Source organism: Sabethes cyaneus, chromosome 2, assembly GCF_943734655.1.
Source record: "Sabethes cyaneus chromosome 2, idSabCyanKW18_F2, whole genome shotgun sequence".
Classification (NCBI taxonomy): domain Eukaryota; kingdom Metazoa; phylum Arthropoda; class Insecta; order Diptera; family Culicidae; genus Sabethes; species Sabethes cyaneus.
Window position 1 is genome coordinate 208853121 of NC_071354.1, and position 18970 is coordinate 208872090.

Below are 18970 nucleotides of genomic sequence, written 5' to 3' on the forward strand. Positions count from 1 at the left end.
TGTGTTCCTTTCAATATCACTCAACGGAACGTATTTCCTGTGCAGCTGAATTGCATGGTACAAACTTTGTGTTATACAAATTTCTTCAATGGTGATGGAGTATGCAAAAAATAATCTATGACAATAGTATTATATATTAAGACGTTTTACCAACACTTTCCAGTAGCCCAGAAGTCCGCAGTTTTTGATTTAATCGGCCTCTATTTCTGCTGTAAGTAAATAAATTGTGTAAAAATAGTTCCAAGTATAAATTAAATTTTTCAGTTTCAACCCCAATTTAAGCTTAATTTCATGTCCAAATTCAATTCTAATTTCATGCCCAATTTCAACACTGATTTCAAGTCCAATTTTAGACATAGTTTTAAATTCAATTCAATTTCAATCTAATTTCATTTCAATTTTCAAGTCTAATATCAACTTTGATTCGAAGTCCAACTTCAAGTACAATGTCAAATTCGTTATCTTGTTCAATATGATTTAAAATTTAAAATGTTTTCAAATTCAATTTTAAGTCCAATTTTAAATCCGGTTTCTAATCAAATCCAGAATGAATTTATATTTATTGTCAAGTCCAATTTCATCAAGTCCAAATTTCGGAAATTTCCAAACGAAACATGGAAAATTATGTTCTGCCACACGGACAAAAATATTTTTTCTTTTCTGTCAATTTCTAATCCTTTAATGGTAAAATTTTCATCACATTTTTGTTGTTCCTGACTTATGGGACGATTCAAATATGACGGCCATCAAATTTCTGCTTTTTGAACCCCCTCTCCCCCCTCTGACCGATTGTATCGCAAATCACGCCCTTTGGACGTCACACGCGCTCGAAAAAAATTAAAATGGCGATGTTTTTCTTTTTTTTAATGTGGTTTTAACCAGTTGGTCATTCACTACATGGCGATGTTGAACATTGCTTAGAACTTCTAAAATCAAAATAAATTGATGAGTAATCAATGACCGCAAAACTAAAGTCTTTGTAGTCTTTATATATATTTATTTCGATGGATGTCACATTTACATAAACCCCCCCCCCCCTTCCCCTCTGTCATAGTCGCTCACAAAATTGGCACCCGCCCCATTAACTGTAGACGTCATTATTGAATGATCCCCATGGTCGAAAAGCTCGGGAATATCTATATGCGAGTAACGAGTATCTTATGAAAATGTAACCAAATTTTATTAGTAGATTTACAGATGGAGGTAGTTGCTACTCCTGGTAAAAAACGGTAAAAAGTACGGGGGAGGACGTGACAAAAATAGGACAAACAGGATAGAAAAAGAGGAAAAATGCGAGAGAGAGAGAGAGAGAGAGAGAGAGAGAGAGAGAGAACACAAAGATAAACTGACATGGAAAAAAGAAAAATCGTGACTATAAAAATGTAAGGGAAAACGGAATACTGAAAGACAGAAAAAAGTGAAACAGAAAAAACAGAGAAAAAGTGAGAACGAGGCAAAAAGATGAGACTGGACAAAAAAGAGGGTGAACGGAAGATAAAGAAGAAAAGAAGAGAAAACGAGAAAAATCAGAAAGAAAATGACGATAAACTGGACAGAAAGGAGAGAAAATGGAACAAAAAAACGGGAAAAATGAAATCGAAAAGGAGCAAAATAAAATGAGAATGAGAAATGAATCATATCAGAAATGAAAAATGACAATGAGAACAGAAAAAGTGGAAAATGGAGAATAAAAATGAAAATGAAAGACAAACGGGAGAAAAAGCAAAGCAGTGCGTGTCAGAAATGGAGGAAAAGCAGGACATAATAAGATGAAGAACGACTCAGTCAAAAACAAAAATATAGAAAAGGGGTACAGAAAAAACGAGACTGGAAAAAAGGAAAAACGAAGAAACGGTCGGCCAGAAAGAGGAAAGAGGAAACGGTCGGCGGAAAACAGGAAGAGCAAGAGAGTGAAAATGAGGGAAAACAGAAAAGTTAGGAAATCAAAAGGGAAAAGAACAATGACTAGAGAGAAAAGAGAATAAGCATAGAGGAAACGAGGAAAACGGGAAAAAGGTCAGAGGGAATATAAATGGAGAAAGTTGGGACCAGGGCTTGAAAAGGTATCGCAAGTTGAATGTGATTGTCGTGAATGCGATACTTTCGAACCGACTTCTTCCATGCACATGTAATGGTTCTTTTTTTTGTAGTTGGTTGAATATATGATAGCGCCACATACCGCGGTTGCTTTTCGTTAGCGTGGTGATTGCCAGTCATTTGACTGTTTTGCAGTCATTTGCTGCTCCAAACGATAAAAGCAACTTGATCGAAACGAAAATGTCAAAAAGGCATAGAACGCATTCGTTCTACTGCGTTCAATCGGCGTTTGACTGAGCAAACTGCCAGTTGTGGTATGCATAGCGTTCGTATTCTACCACTAAACGGACGGTGTGAACTTGAATGCACGTTGATGTGACTGCGGTAGAAAAAAAAGGATCGGTCGAAGCCCTGGTTGGGACAAAATTGGAAATGGGAAAGGGATGGGAAAATGTGATGGAAAAAAGATTAGAAAAATCTAAAGCTGCTGAAGCAGCTAAGCTAGGAGGTGCGAACCTGACCGCCTGTTGGACTGCTGAACGGATACGATGGGCAGGGCATGTTGTAAGAATGCCGGACAACTGCCCTGCAAAGATGGTGTTCGCGTCAAATCCGGTAGGAACAAGACAACCAGGAGCGCAGTGAGCAAGACGGTTAGACCAGGTGGAGCGAGATCTGGCGGAGAGTACTCGGTGTCCGAGGAATTGGAGAGCGGTAGCCCTCAACCGAGTTACATGGAGAAACTTTGTTCAGCAGGCTTTGTCTTAGGACGGCAAGCCACCTAAGTAAGTAAGTACTGTTCACTAGGAGAGGGGCGGCTCAAACAGCGACTGTTTTAGGGCGAGCGGCTAAATATGAAATGCTGTATCCCGCAAACTATACCCAAGATGACAAACCTATCAGCGGAATATATGCTGTAGCACTCATTTACCAAGAAAAACGAAAATGGAACTATGGAACGGAACAATTGGCTAGGACAAGGCAAAGAATAAGGAAACGATTAATGGATAACGATTGGAAACTTGGTACTTAGAATATCCGAACTCTCTATGAACGACAAGCCAGCTTGCTTGCACGAGAGCTACAACGACTCCTGGGAGGACGCTACGTTTTAATACCTAGCGGATGACGGCAGATGATGTGGCAGCGGAATAATCCTCAAAGCTTGATCAACGAATTGCAGAATAGCAGAGGGAAAGGGAAGAGGTTAAAAGTGGGCTGTTGAGGAACCTCCATGGTGCCAATGAAACAACAAGAGAGATGGTGAGCATGACGTGGAAGACAGTGCAACAGTGCGTGGTTAATAGCCGAATGCCAGAGAGCGACGGATGAGAAGAAGCAAGCCAGAAGTCCCATGCTCACCGTCGCTACACGTCAGAACAGAGAAAGATTTAGAGAGACTAGAGCGGCTTAAAAAGAACCCACCGTTCCAACGAGGAGCAACGACACTCGGAGTTTCTACAAAACGGTGGGATGTAGGAATTTTACCATGTCTGTGATGTGCAATAATGATAGTGCTGGCAACCTGCTTACTGACAAAACGGCGGTAGCAGCCAGGTGGAAGGAGCATTTAACGTCTGGTATAAGTCCGGAGATCAGCAGGAACATGATAAGACTTGTGAGCAACGGCCAAGCTGTGGAGCCACCAGTACAGGAGGAGTCCTTCTGCTTTTCGTGAGGGGCGCTTCACGACGGATCAGATGTTTACCCTGCGTCAGTTACTAGACCAATTCTGGGAGTATAACTTGCAGACTCATCATCTGTTTGTGGACTTTAAGGTGGCGTACGATTCAGTCAAACGAAATAACCTATGGCAGATAATGCTAGAGCATAGTTTTCCGACAAAACTAATAACGCTGATTCGTGCGACGCTGGATCAAAATTATTAGATTAGAAATTATTAGAATAGCAGGTGAGACCACAGCCGCTTTGCATGCACTGAAGCAAGGGGGTGCACTCTCTAACCTGTTATTCAACATTGCCTTGAAAGGTGCGATCAACTTCGACTGAGAATTGATAGTAAATTTACTGTGTTCCAATAATCATTTCTCCAGCTGTGGTTCTTACGAATTATTTATCTTTCAGTCTCAAATTGCTATTCCGTGGTAATCATTTTGATCCGTTACAGCGCGAAAGCCATTTCGAATTGGTGAGTGTTTTTATGATTTTTTCTTTTTCTTTCTTTACTCAATTACACAATGGTCTTTTATGATTCTCGAATAACCATAACTCACAGTGAAAATAAATTGGTTAATGCTCTGTTTTTTGCGATACTTCTAGTTAAGGTTAATTTAATTTATTGTTACACGGCGTTGCGGTTCTTTTTACATAATTCAAACTGTAACAAACCTTATGAAAAATGGCATACAATACTATGTGCAGCGATGCTAACAGCAAACACAAAATCTTATTGTCACAACTTGTAACTCCGGGAGATCCACAAGATTGATAGCAACCAACATCAAGTGAAATTCGTCTCTAAAAGAGCCATACTGCGCGAGTCTGCTATTGAAAGGAAAATGAAATATCAGAAATTTTTGTCATGCCTTAAATTAAATTCTTCGTAATTCGAAAATATTTGCTCACACCATTAGAAAGCATAATCGATGTCTTTTCCAATTGCGTCTTTACCTTCGTCAAACGCTGACAAAGCAACTGTGAAATTCCATTCATTGCGCTCCAGCTCGGTTTTTCGGTGAACCACCCAGAGCGCCTTCAATTTATGGCTGAGCTCATTTCGGTTTTGGTCTACCACCACTCCTAACCTTTCGCAGAAGAAAAAACCACCGTCTCGTATTCTGCACATTTCATTCGTCTAACTTTCATGAGCCATTTCAGGGAAGATCAAAAAAGGATTCGAAATTGTCTGACCATTTTGTGGCAAGCAATCGGAATCGAATCCAATGAGTAGGTGGTGTTGAAAGAAAAGAACAGGACCCAAGTTTATGCGATACCCTTCGACCGACATGCAATGGGAAAGCAACCAAAGCCGAACATTACACCATCTGATCTGGAATCCTATTCGTCTTGAAAAAACACTTTTATATTAAGGTTAATTTTCCAGTCAATAAATTTTGAAAACACGAGCCGGTTTCGCTGAAAAATAGCAACAAATAGTAAAATAAAAATATTTTATAGTGTTTGAGTTTACGTCAATTCTATACCAGTTTGCAGAAATTTTCAAACTCGAAAGCTTTTCAGAGCTTTAGTCAGAAAAATTATTTTACATAAATATCCACTACTTCAGAAGTTTGCTAAAAATATGAAACTGTTCCATACTAAACAAGTGAATTTATAATCGTTACGGAAATAATTATGGGTTATATTATTTTTTTCTCTCAGGTACCTCATCAAAGCAAGTGTAATTATATGCAAACTTACAACATCAATTCAAGGATCTAACATAGATCAACTTCCCCAATGTTTACTCAGTAGCAAAGTTCCTACCCAGAACCGGTTAGTTACATAAACTTACCAATGCAATTTGTTAACATCGTGTCGGGAAAACCAAACAGCTGAGAACGGATGGTGCTAAATCCACAGAAGAGGAAGGCTTGAACCTTTTCCGCTTTTACTTACCGGTGTATGTGTTGATTCTATTCTCCACCTAGCAGTGCCGCCCCCCGACCAACCCTATACATAGTTTGCTAAACGGACAGCAAGCAAAGGACACCATCCGTACCCTTGGGATGGGCAATTGAACCAATCCCAACACGCCTTTTTCTGTCTCTCTCTATCACACTCGCTTCGTACTAAGCGCTTGCTAAGCCAAGTTGTTGAGGACAGCAGTTGATAATCAATGTAACTTTATTCAGTTCCCAGTCCCATACTCCCGTTGTCGAGCAACAAGAACGAAAGGATTTTGATAATCAGGTGCAAAATCTGATCGAGCAGTTTAATGCTTCCAGATGGTAACTTTGTAATACGACACTTCCGCCGCCCACACTAAACACAGTAGGGAATCAAAAATGCCCAAACGGCGATGTGCTAACGAACGCACATCCGTGCTGTACCGGAGCGTCACTTTAGTTACAGCCGTGGGTGGGTAGTGAACAGGTGGGTTCAAGATGGAACCATACGCACACACTCATCAATCATGCAGATACGAGAAATACAGGTGTCAATATCCGACAATTATCGATATAGGGTTTGAGTTCCGCTTTAGGGTTAGAAGCTAACGAACGAATCATGTGCCGGTGGAGGCTTGTTCATACGACGTTATTATCATCATCATAAATTTATAATACGATGTGTTCCCACTTGTTTGTCATCTCCGGGGATATATTTATAGCAATGTCAGTCTGAAGTGTTGTTTTTTCAGTGTAGCGTTTTTTATTTACTTCTTTTCTCTCATTAATTTTTGTAGGCTAGTATATATTTTTTGTGATTTAGTAGTTTTATATATGTCAATTAGGTTAGTTTTCACAATAGCCATGATTCAATAATTCAAAGATTTGAAAAATCCAACACAAAAGTTAGACAAAATGGAGATATTGTGGAAACTAAATCAGAACAAAATTGAGAGAATAGAAAAGGTTAGTAGACTGCCCTTCCAGTACATCATAAAAACTGTTTTTATATTTACTGCCGATAAAAAATTGATCCATTACGACATTCCAAAGCGCAGGATGTTCAGATCTGCCAATCAGTTGAATATTTCATTTTTGGTGATTACTGTTATACTGACAGCAGCTAATACGTTTGAAGAAATATGGCTAAACATACGGCTGGAATCAACAACTAGAAACGAATCTGTGTGGCATAGAAATACGGTTGGGTGGCATATTACTTTTTCATAGCGCATAAAATTTTTATGCTCCTGGCAGGAGTATTCTGTGAGCCAGTGCGTATTCTTCAAATGCGCTAATGCGCTATAGACTGCCTATTGTGTGTAATGTCGGAACCAACATGAACGATAACTTCAGCTTTGCAGCTTCCCGAGGTCTGGTAATCAGAAGCACTTTCTCTTTCCGCAAAGACATCCACTAAGGCACCTGGAGGTTACCTGACCAACAGACCTTGAACCAGATCGACCATACTCTCATCGATGGCCGGTTTTTCTCAAACAACATCAACGTATGCTCCCTTCAGTGTGCGGATATCGACTCGGACCAGTACCTTAACAGTAGCATGTGCGCTCAAAACTATCGATGGTGTAGAGTAAGGAGGGGTAAAAGTGCGATGCGGGTAAAAGTACGATTCAAAGATTTATCGGTGTAGTTTTCGAGTAAATTTTTTACATTGGTATGGATGGGTGACTACTTTAACACCTTGAATCTAACGTAAACTTTGGTTGCTTACGAAGCATAGTTGCTGAGTTATGTGCAAATGTTATTTTAGGGCGGTTTTGATGTAATTTTTCGTTATACGGAAAATACGATATCAACAGGAGGCTATTACTTGTTGAAAATTTGTAGCAGCGTTTTACATTACTCACATATCTGTTTGAAAATATAGCGAAAATAATTTACAAAATATATTTCGCTTTTCCGTAATTTAATCTAACCCCGTCATGCGATTCATGGACGAGGCAAAAATGTACAGCTAATTATTTACAGCTTTCGGCATTATATCACAGACTCTAGAAATGAAAGATCTGCAGAAAACTGTGTGCTCTACAGATGTTGGCCGAAGAAAAACAATGTGTTTCCGCTGATGAAACAAAAAACAAACGTTTGGAAAAGTTTCGATCTAACGGAGGCTGCAATACACCAGCGCAAAATAGAGAAGGTGCCAATTGAGAATATTTCTTACCAAAACATAACGCAGATTGAAGATAATATGGTTTTGATAGCTACTGCTGGGCTAATTTCATGGATTCTAGCTTCGAACTTTTGCCCCGCGGTATTCGCACTTTTGCCCCGCTAGTGGGGTAAAAGTGCGAATCTGCACTTGATCAGAAGAAAGAAGAATTTATTTTGCAAAACACTATTACCGAGGATGATTTATAGTTGAATGCGAAGACATTGAGTTACTGCATCACTATACAATTTATTACCTTGTTGTCCTTCTTTATATCTCACGAAAATTGATGACAACTTCAAACATCGCACTTATGCCCCGCCCTACTCTATACAAAACCGACAAAACAGCTCTAATCGGTTCAGCATTCGGCAATTGGATAACCCACGAGTAACCGAGAACTGCGCGCGTGTACCGGATGAAGCTCTACCTTCCTGGATATGCTCGGCCGTTAATGTGGCCGCAACCACGGTGTTAGGTGAGGGAAACTTTAGCGCACGAAATGAATGATTTGACGGGAAAAACTACCTAACTATTGCTACGAGGGAGAATTTGGCCAAGCATCGATGACCGCGGAATGAGTTGACCACGATCCTGAGGAGGAAAAAGCGCCAAGAGGAGGACAGAGATTGTGAAGAGCTAGAACAACTATTCCGGGCTAATGACACGCGTATGTTTTATGAGAAGATGAACCAATCTCGTAATGAATACACACTGAAGCCCGATATGTGTAAGAACAGAACGGAAAACCTGGTCACAAACGAGTACGAGGAAGTCGACAGGTGGAAGCATTTCTTCGATGAGCATCTCAACGGCGATATACCAGAAGGAGATGCAACGGAAGTTAACCTAGGAGTGCTAGCAAATGTTAACAGCGTGTGGGCTCTCGATCTTGAAGAGATCCGGCGAGAAATCGGTCAACTGAAGACCAATAGAACCGTTGGAATGGACTACAAAAAGGGCCAAAAACCAGTAGGAGGAGTACCGGAACTACTAGAGGAGTGTTTAGAAGGTGTAGTTTGTCCCACCTACAAAAAGGGCGAACGGCTACACTGCTGTAATTACCGCGGTCAACGCCGCCTACAAGCTCTTACCGCCGACAATAATACGAGTAAGGAGAAGCTGGAAGTCGAGCCAACTTTTTCCTCCACAAGACGCTTCGATGAAGGAGCATATATCGCGCACAAAACTGACGATGTGCCAATGTTCTACGAATATTGGAATTTTCTACAGATGAAGTGCTCGTATCTACGTATTTTTATAAACCTTATGATATGAAATATTCTTAAATATAGTAGTTTCTTCAGCAGAGAAAGAAACGAACAGACTAGTAAAGAGGGTTCACTCTTACCAGCAGTAAATTAACAGGGAAGGTTTATGCTATTATTGAGACGCGGTCAATTCGACATGTATTTGTCACTTTGACGGCAGATATAACCCATAAAGCTTCAGAAAACACTACAAAAAGGCGATGAAAAGATGATTAACAAGCTAATAAAAGGCAATGAAGAGACAGCGCAGAGATGAAGAAAAGATGAAGTGATGACGAAAATTTACCCAAAAAACACGATAACAGACAACTAAAGTACAATGTGAATAACATGAAAATATGACGAAAAAACGTCAAAGCCGCGACCAAAAAAAAACAAATAATACGACAAAGAAACGTTTGGCAAACATTACAAAGGCGATAAAATATAAGAAAGACGGCTAATGTACGACAGAAAGACAAAAATGTGACGAAAAAACTTCAAAAACAGATGCCTAAACTGCCACACTACAAAAACAATAAGGACGACAAAAAAAGCGACAAACATTTCGAAAAACAGACGTCAAAACAGACGGACGTCAAAACAGACAAGACGACGAAAACTGGTGGTAAAAAGACGACAAAATGAGAGGGAGACGGCAATAAGACGACGAAAGAACAATGGAAAAACTGCGAACAGACGACCAAAAGACGACAAAGAGGCGATGAATAGACAATGAAAAGACGACGAAAAGATAATGAAAAAGTGATGACAAGTAAATGAAAATACGATAAAAGAAAGACGAAAATTCGATGAAAAGCCACTGAAAAAACGCAGAAGAAGTACCACAAAAGAAAAAAATGATAAAAATAATATAAAACGACAAGGAGACTATAAAAGGCGATGAAGAAATGATAAAAGAAAGGCAAATTGTGACAAAAAATGCTAAAAAAAGTCTACAAATGACAGCAAAAAGATATAACCAAACGAAAAACGCCACAAAGGACAGTAAAAAATAACAACAAATCGCTGAAAAGAGACAAAAAGACGATATAAAGATGCCAGAAAATCAGATGTTAAAACGAGCGACCAACGGTTAACAGATGTTAAAAAGACAACAAAAAATCACAAGAAGCCAAAAAAAGGCGGTAAAGTACACATGACGAAAAAGTACGAAGGTTCCTAGATACACGAACGAGGGACTCACGTAGGGCTACGAATGACTGAGACGAGATTCATCACCTTTTCTGGTGCACTTCCCTAACACAGACATCAAATTGGTCTAGGTTTATAATGATCCTAAGAAATTCTGTTAGGACGAGAGGACTTTATCACTCTTTCTGGCGTATTTCCCAAGCACAGATATCAAATTAGTATAAGTCTGAACGCCGTAATGAATCTTCGACCTGTTGGAATGGGACGAGGGGCTTTGCCACTATTTTTTTTTATAAAAATAAAGGAAAAATATAACAAAAACCATTAAATGTAAGTATAAAAACAGGAATGAGTGTAAATTTAAGTACGCTTATATGCAACCGTACTGCTTGTGGAATGCAAACATCATTATCGTTGCGGCAAATCAGCACTACTTATTCCGACCAGTCACTGAGCGTGGATTTTTAGTTAGACAATGCCTAACATTTTTCAGTTATTTAAAAGTTTGTTAGAGAAGCATATAAACTACTGCATTATAATGGATTCCTAAAAAAATCCGAACAATTGCTATTTGCTACATAGTATCTCTAGAATCTATTGAGGGATGACTGAGTTATAAGCATCTCAAATAGCACGCTGCAAGCTAATTCAGCTGAAGGATTACGACTGAAATTGGTCATAATTCTGTTACCAGAACTACTTTGTGACATTCGTGCCAGTAGGGATGGAAGCCATAACCACTTTTCGTTACATGTTCCCTTTTCGTTTATCTAAATTGCACCCCAATATAAAAATCAAAGAGGTAGTCCTACGTCAAAAAGACTACTTAATATAAAAGCATAGAAAAGATATCTAACTTACACAGAGGTGGGCACAATTCCGCTAATCCGCTAACAGCTAATTAGCTCAGCTAACATTTTGGTTAGCGGTTAGCGTTTTCGCAAATTTTTAAAACCGTTAGCGTTTTTATTAGCTTCCGCTAAATGTATGTGCCGCTAAATAAACCGCTAACTTTTTTTAGCAAGAGAAAAATTGTTATGAAATATGAAATTTTTCTTTTAATTTAACTGTTTAGCTATTATCCATCAATATTATCGCATAGATCTGGATCCAAAGATCCCAAAACTTAATAAACTTTTGTATGCGAGCACGGTTGATGGACTCATGAAATAAATTAACAATTAAAAAAGATATATTCTTAGAAAACCTCAAGAGAAACTATCCGATTTATTTACTTCATTTACATCGCACACATTTTTTTTTAAATTCATAAGTATTGAAGCATCATTTCAAAAATATTAGGAAAATGAAACCATTTAACCAGTGTGTCATTCACTACGCAAGAAAATATAATCAAGTTTACACAAAAATCCAGCAAAATTATTATCTGGAAAACAGTTTTTTACAAAATTTTCCGTGGAAGCGAAAAACTCCACAGCAAACTTAAATTTCCAAAATATTTTTTTGTTTCTTATTCTTGTTTTACAAACTGACCAATATGTGCTTGTAAGGGATTAAAATTTCACGATAGTGTTATTTTTTATTTCTGAGTGATGACCAAAAGGGTCAAATTCCTTAGATATTCATAGACAGCAGTCCCCTAAATTAGGCGGTGAGTGGTGCTACATGCCCACTGCATTTTCTTAGTTTCCTGTTAGTTACTTTATTTGGTTTTTGGTAGTTAAAAAGCTCATAACGGGCTCTAACAATCAGCCACGTAGCCAGAGGTGGGGGCCAGGAGCCCTATCTTGGCTCCTAATACATTATATGCATATCTTACTGCTTAAAAATACATTTAATGTATTGTAGTTCTAAACGCAAAAATATGCATATAAAACAGTTAAAATCAAAATTGACCCCCCGGGCCCCCCCTTCTGGCTACGTGGCTGCTAACAATATACCCAGAATCAGTTTTGTTGGTCGATAGATAGCTGATGGGCGAACAGCATCACGCATCGCCTTATTCGGAGAATTCCTGTGCCACTGACAATTCATATCTCAGGAACCAAATGTGTGGTAGAGCAAACATTTTTAAATGAGAATGTAAGTAAATTTTTTTGGCAATCCAGAAAAAATATTGTTTGGAAAAATCTTTTAAAAAAATTTCCACAGAAAAAAACTATGTCCTGCCTCATGGAAATTGCCCTCGTAATTTCATTTCATCCATTTTAAATGTGGTAATGTACTTCAAAACATTTTTTTGTGAATGCCTGCAATTTTTTCACGAAATTATTTGATGTTTTTCCAGTATATATTTTTTCTTATACCTTTGCAAAGAAGATTTTCTTTTTTGCAAAATTGGTTTTTTAAAAAGTGTTGCTAAATTTATGCTGCTAATAAATTTAGCGGTTAGCGGTTAGCGGTTAGCGTTAGCTTCCGCTAAATTTTTGGTTCATTTAGCGGTTAGCGGTTATCGAAGCTAACGTTTTGGACTAGCGGTTTAGCTGTTAGCGAAGCTAAAATTTCGGTTAGCGGTGCCCACCTCTGAACTTACACGGTTTGAAACAATTTGCTTTCTAACTTACTGCAGTTTACCTCACTTCGTCTGCGTATTATGGAACAGTACCATTTACACTGATATGAAAGCGGCATTCGATCGAATCGATCATGATGACTTGCTTACTAAGCTCGACAAATTGGGAGTGTCGCCCAGCCTGCTTTCATGACTCATCGACGTTAACTTGGACCCCAGTAGGGATGTCCGAAATTATTCGATTACCAATTAATTGGTTAGCGTTGTATGCACTAATCGATTAGTTCAATATTCGTGCTAGTAGTATTCGACTACAAATATTCGAATATTTCGTTTAAAAATTCGATTAATCGGACGAATCTGAACGCGTAATGAGGATTATTCGCATTTCTTTTATCCCCTTTGAACTATTCGATTAAGGGATTACTCGTCCCCGCAGTATTCGATTATCCCATGTTCTACTCGATTACCTGATTAATCGAGCGATTACCGGACATCACTAGGCCCCAGTCAATCGAGATGGCTCCTGAATGGTTCTTGAGTTCCCCATGGTAGCACTTTAGGACCTTTGCTATTCTCGCTGTTTGTGAACGACGTCACTCGACTGTTGCCTCCTGGAACAAGGCTGCGCTACGCTGATGATATAAAAATTTACCTGCCAATTGAAACCATCACATATTGTTTGCAGTTTTGAAAATCTGTTTAAAATGGATGAATCATTTTATTCGTCAAAAATTCAAATAAATCAATAGCCTAAACCAGTAAAACTACTTTATAATCGAGTACCATCATACTAAATATCGTAGAAAACCTCTTTTTTACCAATGCGTATCAAGCCATCAACTATGACCTTGCCGATCCATAACTTTTAAATTAACTATGGTCGCACTGAACCGTATACTTCATTCAACAATGATTGTACCGAATCATTTTACAAAGGGGCAAAAATCTTTTTCATCTGTACCTTTTCTTCCAAAAATCTGTACCAAAAACTGTACCATTAATAATATTTATTGCACAGAAAAATTTGTTAGTTAGCATTAAAAAAATGCACGAGTCTCAAATCATTTATTTGTTTGATGATGTTTGCACATAACTCTGCTAAACTTAGACATAAATACGTTTTGTGTTAATTTCATTCATACTAAGAATAGTTTCTCTATTGATTTCAACAAACAGCACTGAGAAAAAAGTATGAGTTTCCCTATCTGTAATTTTTGACAAAAATCTGTTATTTGTACTGTACCAAAAAATTCGAAAAAATCTGTACTTTTTCAGATAAATCTGTACATGTGGCAACCCGATCAGGAGGCCATAACAAGATTATATCTGTTTTATAACACATTTTGATATTTTTAACATATTATGTTACAAATCGAAAATAAACTAATTAGGATGGAACTTCAAGTTTGTAACAGATTCAGATACAAGTAGCACAGTAGTAGTAGTCATGAATGAGCTATATAGATTCCACCACTAAGAATGACACATTTCGCTTTAATAACAAAATATGTTACTTGCAAATTACTTTTATAACAAAATATGTTACTTGCAAAACTTATTTTATTTACCATCATCATTTTAAAAGTATATTAAATACGTCACTTCACAGTTACTAATACTTGTTAATAAATCTTTATTAGCTGTGTTATTTTTAGAATATCTTGAAATGTTGACAATTAACCTTTAACACAATGTGTTACAATTAAGATAAAATCTTTACATGGTTTGTTATGAATCAGATATTAATTAGTGGTAGAAAATTTTATAACAAAATAACAAGATCTGTTATAATTTTGTTAGGTTCTCCTGATCGAGAACACTGGTCGTACCTAATCATTTCGTGCATCTATGGTCGTACCGAACCATATACTTCATCAAGAATAATTGTACCGAACCATTTCAGTTTATGACCATATAGAAATATATTTTCTACCATGAGTAGGTAAATGGGTGATACGGAACCATTTCTTTCAATTTAGCTGTGGTCGCATCGGACCGTTCCGTTTATATTCGGAGTTCGGAGCATCTGAGTTTCCCTTTATCAATTATGTAGGCCCTGTGGACCAAGTCTTTGGCAATGTCTTAAGAATCTCGGCCGAATCCACTTTCCACTTTGCTAAAGATGCAAAACGAAATAAAACGACGATGAGCAGTATTTTTCGCCTTTGCAATCTCACACTTATGCCTACCTACCTACCTCTACCTACCGCGGGACAGATAAAACGACACACTTTTTATTCAATCTCGGTGGAGACGCTGCTGAACATCAGTGACCGATTTCCATTCTTATAATTAAAATAAAACACGACCATATTGTCAACGTAACACTTTTTCACTCGCGGATGCTTTCACGTAAACCTGAACAGTGAATTTTGTTCAAAAATTCTGTTAAAAAAAGAACTGTCCTGTCACGGTCGCCATTTGTACTAAGTCTATTTTACAGCCACAAAGAATCGCCCACTGCAGACGACTGACTGACGATCAGCAGCAGGTCGTTAAACGCAGTCGGAATCTAGACGCGCAACATCTAACACTACCGGGATAATACACTATCGAAACGCGCAAGACATGTTTCGGATTTGTTGTGGATCCCAAAATTTGTGTTACAAACACACAGAACGTAATGATATACAGATGTCACTTGCCTGACCACAACCCCAGCGCCAATCTGGCACAGTTATACAGCGAAAACTCAAATAAATTACACCAATGTTGTTACTACATTTAAATTGTAACCAAGATAAACATCTGCAACAAGGTAACAACATAGTTGCATCTCATTGGGCTACGTCCGTCAAGGACCTGCTAGACTTTGGAATTACTTACTGAAAGATTCCATTGTTCTTACCGGCAAAGATATTGGATTGCAAGCAAACGTATTCAGCATCGCTTGATGAGGGGCATCAACGTGTGCTCTCCATCGGATTCATTTCGAGTAATTTTCGCTGAATCCACCTAGTCAAGTATCCAACCAAGAGCTTGACTTTCGCCTGCCTTAACAGCAGTTCGTTTGTTGCCTATTTTAAGGAAGGCGTTAATGAGCTTTCTCTGTAGAAATTTAGCACGATGCGGTAAATGTCGATGACGGGGCGTTTCGATATCTTCACGATCAAGCTATACCACATCAAATTCGAATTATTAGAAACCTACCGAATATACCACCCTGAACCCTAATTATTGACGACTCTCTAGATTTGGAATAGTATTCATATTGTACCGACTAATTATACACAAATCACAGAAGTTTTAGTATTAACAACGGTATTTCCAGTTTTGTTTTGTGTCGGCATTAATATACCATTAGATATATTGCACTAGATTATGTCTTCATTTGCCTAATTACACCGAATCCCCTATCAAGTCTCAAAGAATGGTCTTAATTAATCATCAAAATCATATGTTTATTTCAGTGAGGACCTACATTACGTTGATCACTCTATCTATTTACGGCTAGCGAGTTCAGTGTTAGGCTCTATTAATTGCATCATGCGGTTTGACTAGCTATAGAGTAATTAATAGTAGAGACAAATTGTTTTGCTGCAGGGATATTTCCTTCTTCTCACTGCGTCAATATTTGTCAAAAGGGTCACTATAAGTAAATTCACAATATCTGAGCAAAATATTAAGAATCATAACCAATAGTAACGCAACGCATGAAAATATTACTGAACATCTCGGACCAAATTCATTTGCATACGCACACATTTTGTTTAAACAAATATTCTTGTTTTTTTTTCATAAAGACGCGTAGGATGTTCATTTAAATTCGTTCAATTTTCTTTTATGTCTGAAAGTGAAGCATTGTGTTGTCTTCTCCGTATCTAAAAATAATGCACGATTAATGCATAATAAATTCATCGCTTTAGTAACCGTTACGGCTCAAAAAATATAGACATATGACATTTAAATATATTTGAATGAAGAAACGTACACTCTTAAATGTATCCTTGCATTGATTGGACTAATTAAATTATTCATTGTGACAAATAACGTACTTTTAAGTTCTTCCTATCAGTTTTCTGTTTAGAAAAGTACATGAAGTCTGGGCTTAGTGGGTAGTTTTAATTAAGCATTAGCTATTTTCTACTTTTTTACAGAAACACACATTTGCGCAGGTAACAAGATTGGGACAATTTTTTGATCCGCAGCCAACGCCGGCACCAGTTCCATTAAGTGTGCAATAAATTCGACACCTGTCATCCTAGACTGTTCTACAGTCCAAAATAAAATCGGTTCATCTCCTTCCTCGACGTTTCCCATATTTCAAGTTGCTTGCTTACTTTAACATTGCGAGTCCTCGGTTTCTAGTTATTCATACGTAAAAAAACAGTGCATACATAGAAGCACACCCCGGTTGGGCCGCACGACATTGTGGTGCTCAATCTTTTCCAACTGGCGCCCATGTTTCCCCCCTTTTTTCTTCCATGGGAAAGTTGTGCTATTTATTCTATTTATTTACTTCCGTGGGCGTCCGTTCAACAGTGGCAGTATTTCCCGGAAACAGCCATTGGAAAGGTTTCAAGATTGCCACAAAAACCGCAGACCGTTTGCTCGATTGGAAACACTTCGTCGTCGTGTTAGTAATCTATTTTTTGGTTTCCATACTCATATTGTTCGATAAATTATTTATTGCTATCTTGTACTGTTTCAAAATAATCGAAAAGAAAATGGCACGGCATTGCGAATCATCCCGCTCAGTGTTGGATGTGTTTTTGTAACGCTATATGTAAAACAAGAAAATGATTAAAACCAGCAGATAAACATGCATAGTTAAAAGTCTAAACAGGTCGATTTAATTACAGAGATAATGTTCGTATAATTCATCACAACAGCCGTGCTCGTCATATGAGCCCGGCAATCGCGTGACTGCCAGCGAATCGCTACCGGAAGTGACGACAGGGCAGGAAGACATGAAGGAAGTTGATCGATGAATGGGTTTTATATGCTGGTATAAAATTTGTTCCGCTAGCGGGAGAATGCAATGGATTGGTTTTAAAATCGGGAAGTCGTTAATATTCTATGCAATATATTTAAAATTTTCCTGGGAAATCGTTCATCATTCGTTTAAATGAGCTGGCGGAATTTTAAAGAGGGAGCTGCTTTGGAGGAAATACATATCTTACAGAATAATGCATGAATTAGCAGATTTAAAGCTAAACATTTCATCTTTCTCTATTTACAGATTCTACTACGACGCTCAACAAAAGAACATCTGATTAGATTGAATTTAATTATAACGTTAACATTCCAAAATTATTAAATGCAGAAGCATGTCACGATTCTATATAGCTTTCAAAGGCTTTTGCAACGAACGAGGCACGAAAGTGAACGACGCCAAAGGTCTACGGGAACAAGCATGCAGTCGGGGGCTTCTCGACCATTATTCAAGAGGCAGGCTACCGTGAGACAAACTCGAGTATCTGCTTGCTAGAAGTAATCCAAATTTTCGTAAAATTCTGAAGTGTCAAACAAAAATTTAACATACTTACTAAGCCGATCAGATTGTTGAATTGTTGTTTGTTTGATAGTGTTTGATTTTTATCACTTACTTTTTAGCGGGTTTCTTTTGTAAAAGGCAGCAGCTATTTCACTGGAATTCCTGTTCATGTTTAAAGCATAGCAAAAGCCATAATAAATATTTCACCCACCATTCAAATTTGCCATCAAAATACATCCCAGCTTGAAGTTTCTCATGTCCAGTTCAGTAAGCATTCGAGTAAGTCGCAGATAAATATTTACCCGCTGTCGGAAAGTTCCACATTCCGATTTATCAACGTAGATGGTTTCTGATATATCGACCGCAAAGGCATTTGTATTCAAAGCACTTTCTTCCCGGCCCCACTTGCCCGACAATACATAAACCTAATAAAACGAGCCTCGTTGCAACGCTGACTAAATCAGCCGGCTCTATACTTTCGACAAAGCCACCCCAATAGGAACGCGCACCAACATCAACAGCAACACCCGGATGTCTCGGTTGACTCCCGACGATGACGATGAAATCATGAGTAATTTGCAGCCTTTGTGTCGTCGCTCGTTAGCCTTATTTATTTCGGGAATAAACACATTCATCGTGTCCTGTCATATGCACGGATGTCATGTTTCGACTAATCCTACACACTCGCCCGTGTTCGCACTTGGTCTATCGTAGATTCGAGCTTGGTCTCTCTATGTGCCTTCAATGGAGAAAGGCTCAACTTGTTCCACTTTTTGTGCCATTTTTTAAAGCCTATATTCCGCATTCCATTACATACAGCCTCCCCTTCCTAGCGCGATGGTGGTTGATTCCCGATGAACAGATGAGGGCAAA

General features: G+C 38.2%; 1 protein-coding gene across 1 annotated transcript in view; it reads right to left on the reverse strand.

Moving 5' to 3' along the window:
- The window catches only part of LOC128736597 (putative sodium-coupled neutral amino acid transporter 11), a 55168-nt gene extending 36436 nt beyond the window's left edge, over positions 1-18732 (reverse strand). Inside the window, exon 1 of the mRNA XM_053831087.1 lies at positions 18574-18732. Coding sequence (XP_053687062.1) covers positions 18574-18732 — 159 coding nt within the window. The remainder of the gene's footprint in view (positions 1-18573) is intronic.
- Positions 18733-18970: the final 238 nt, after the last annotated feature.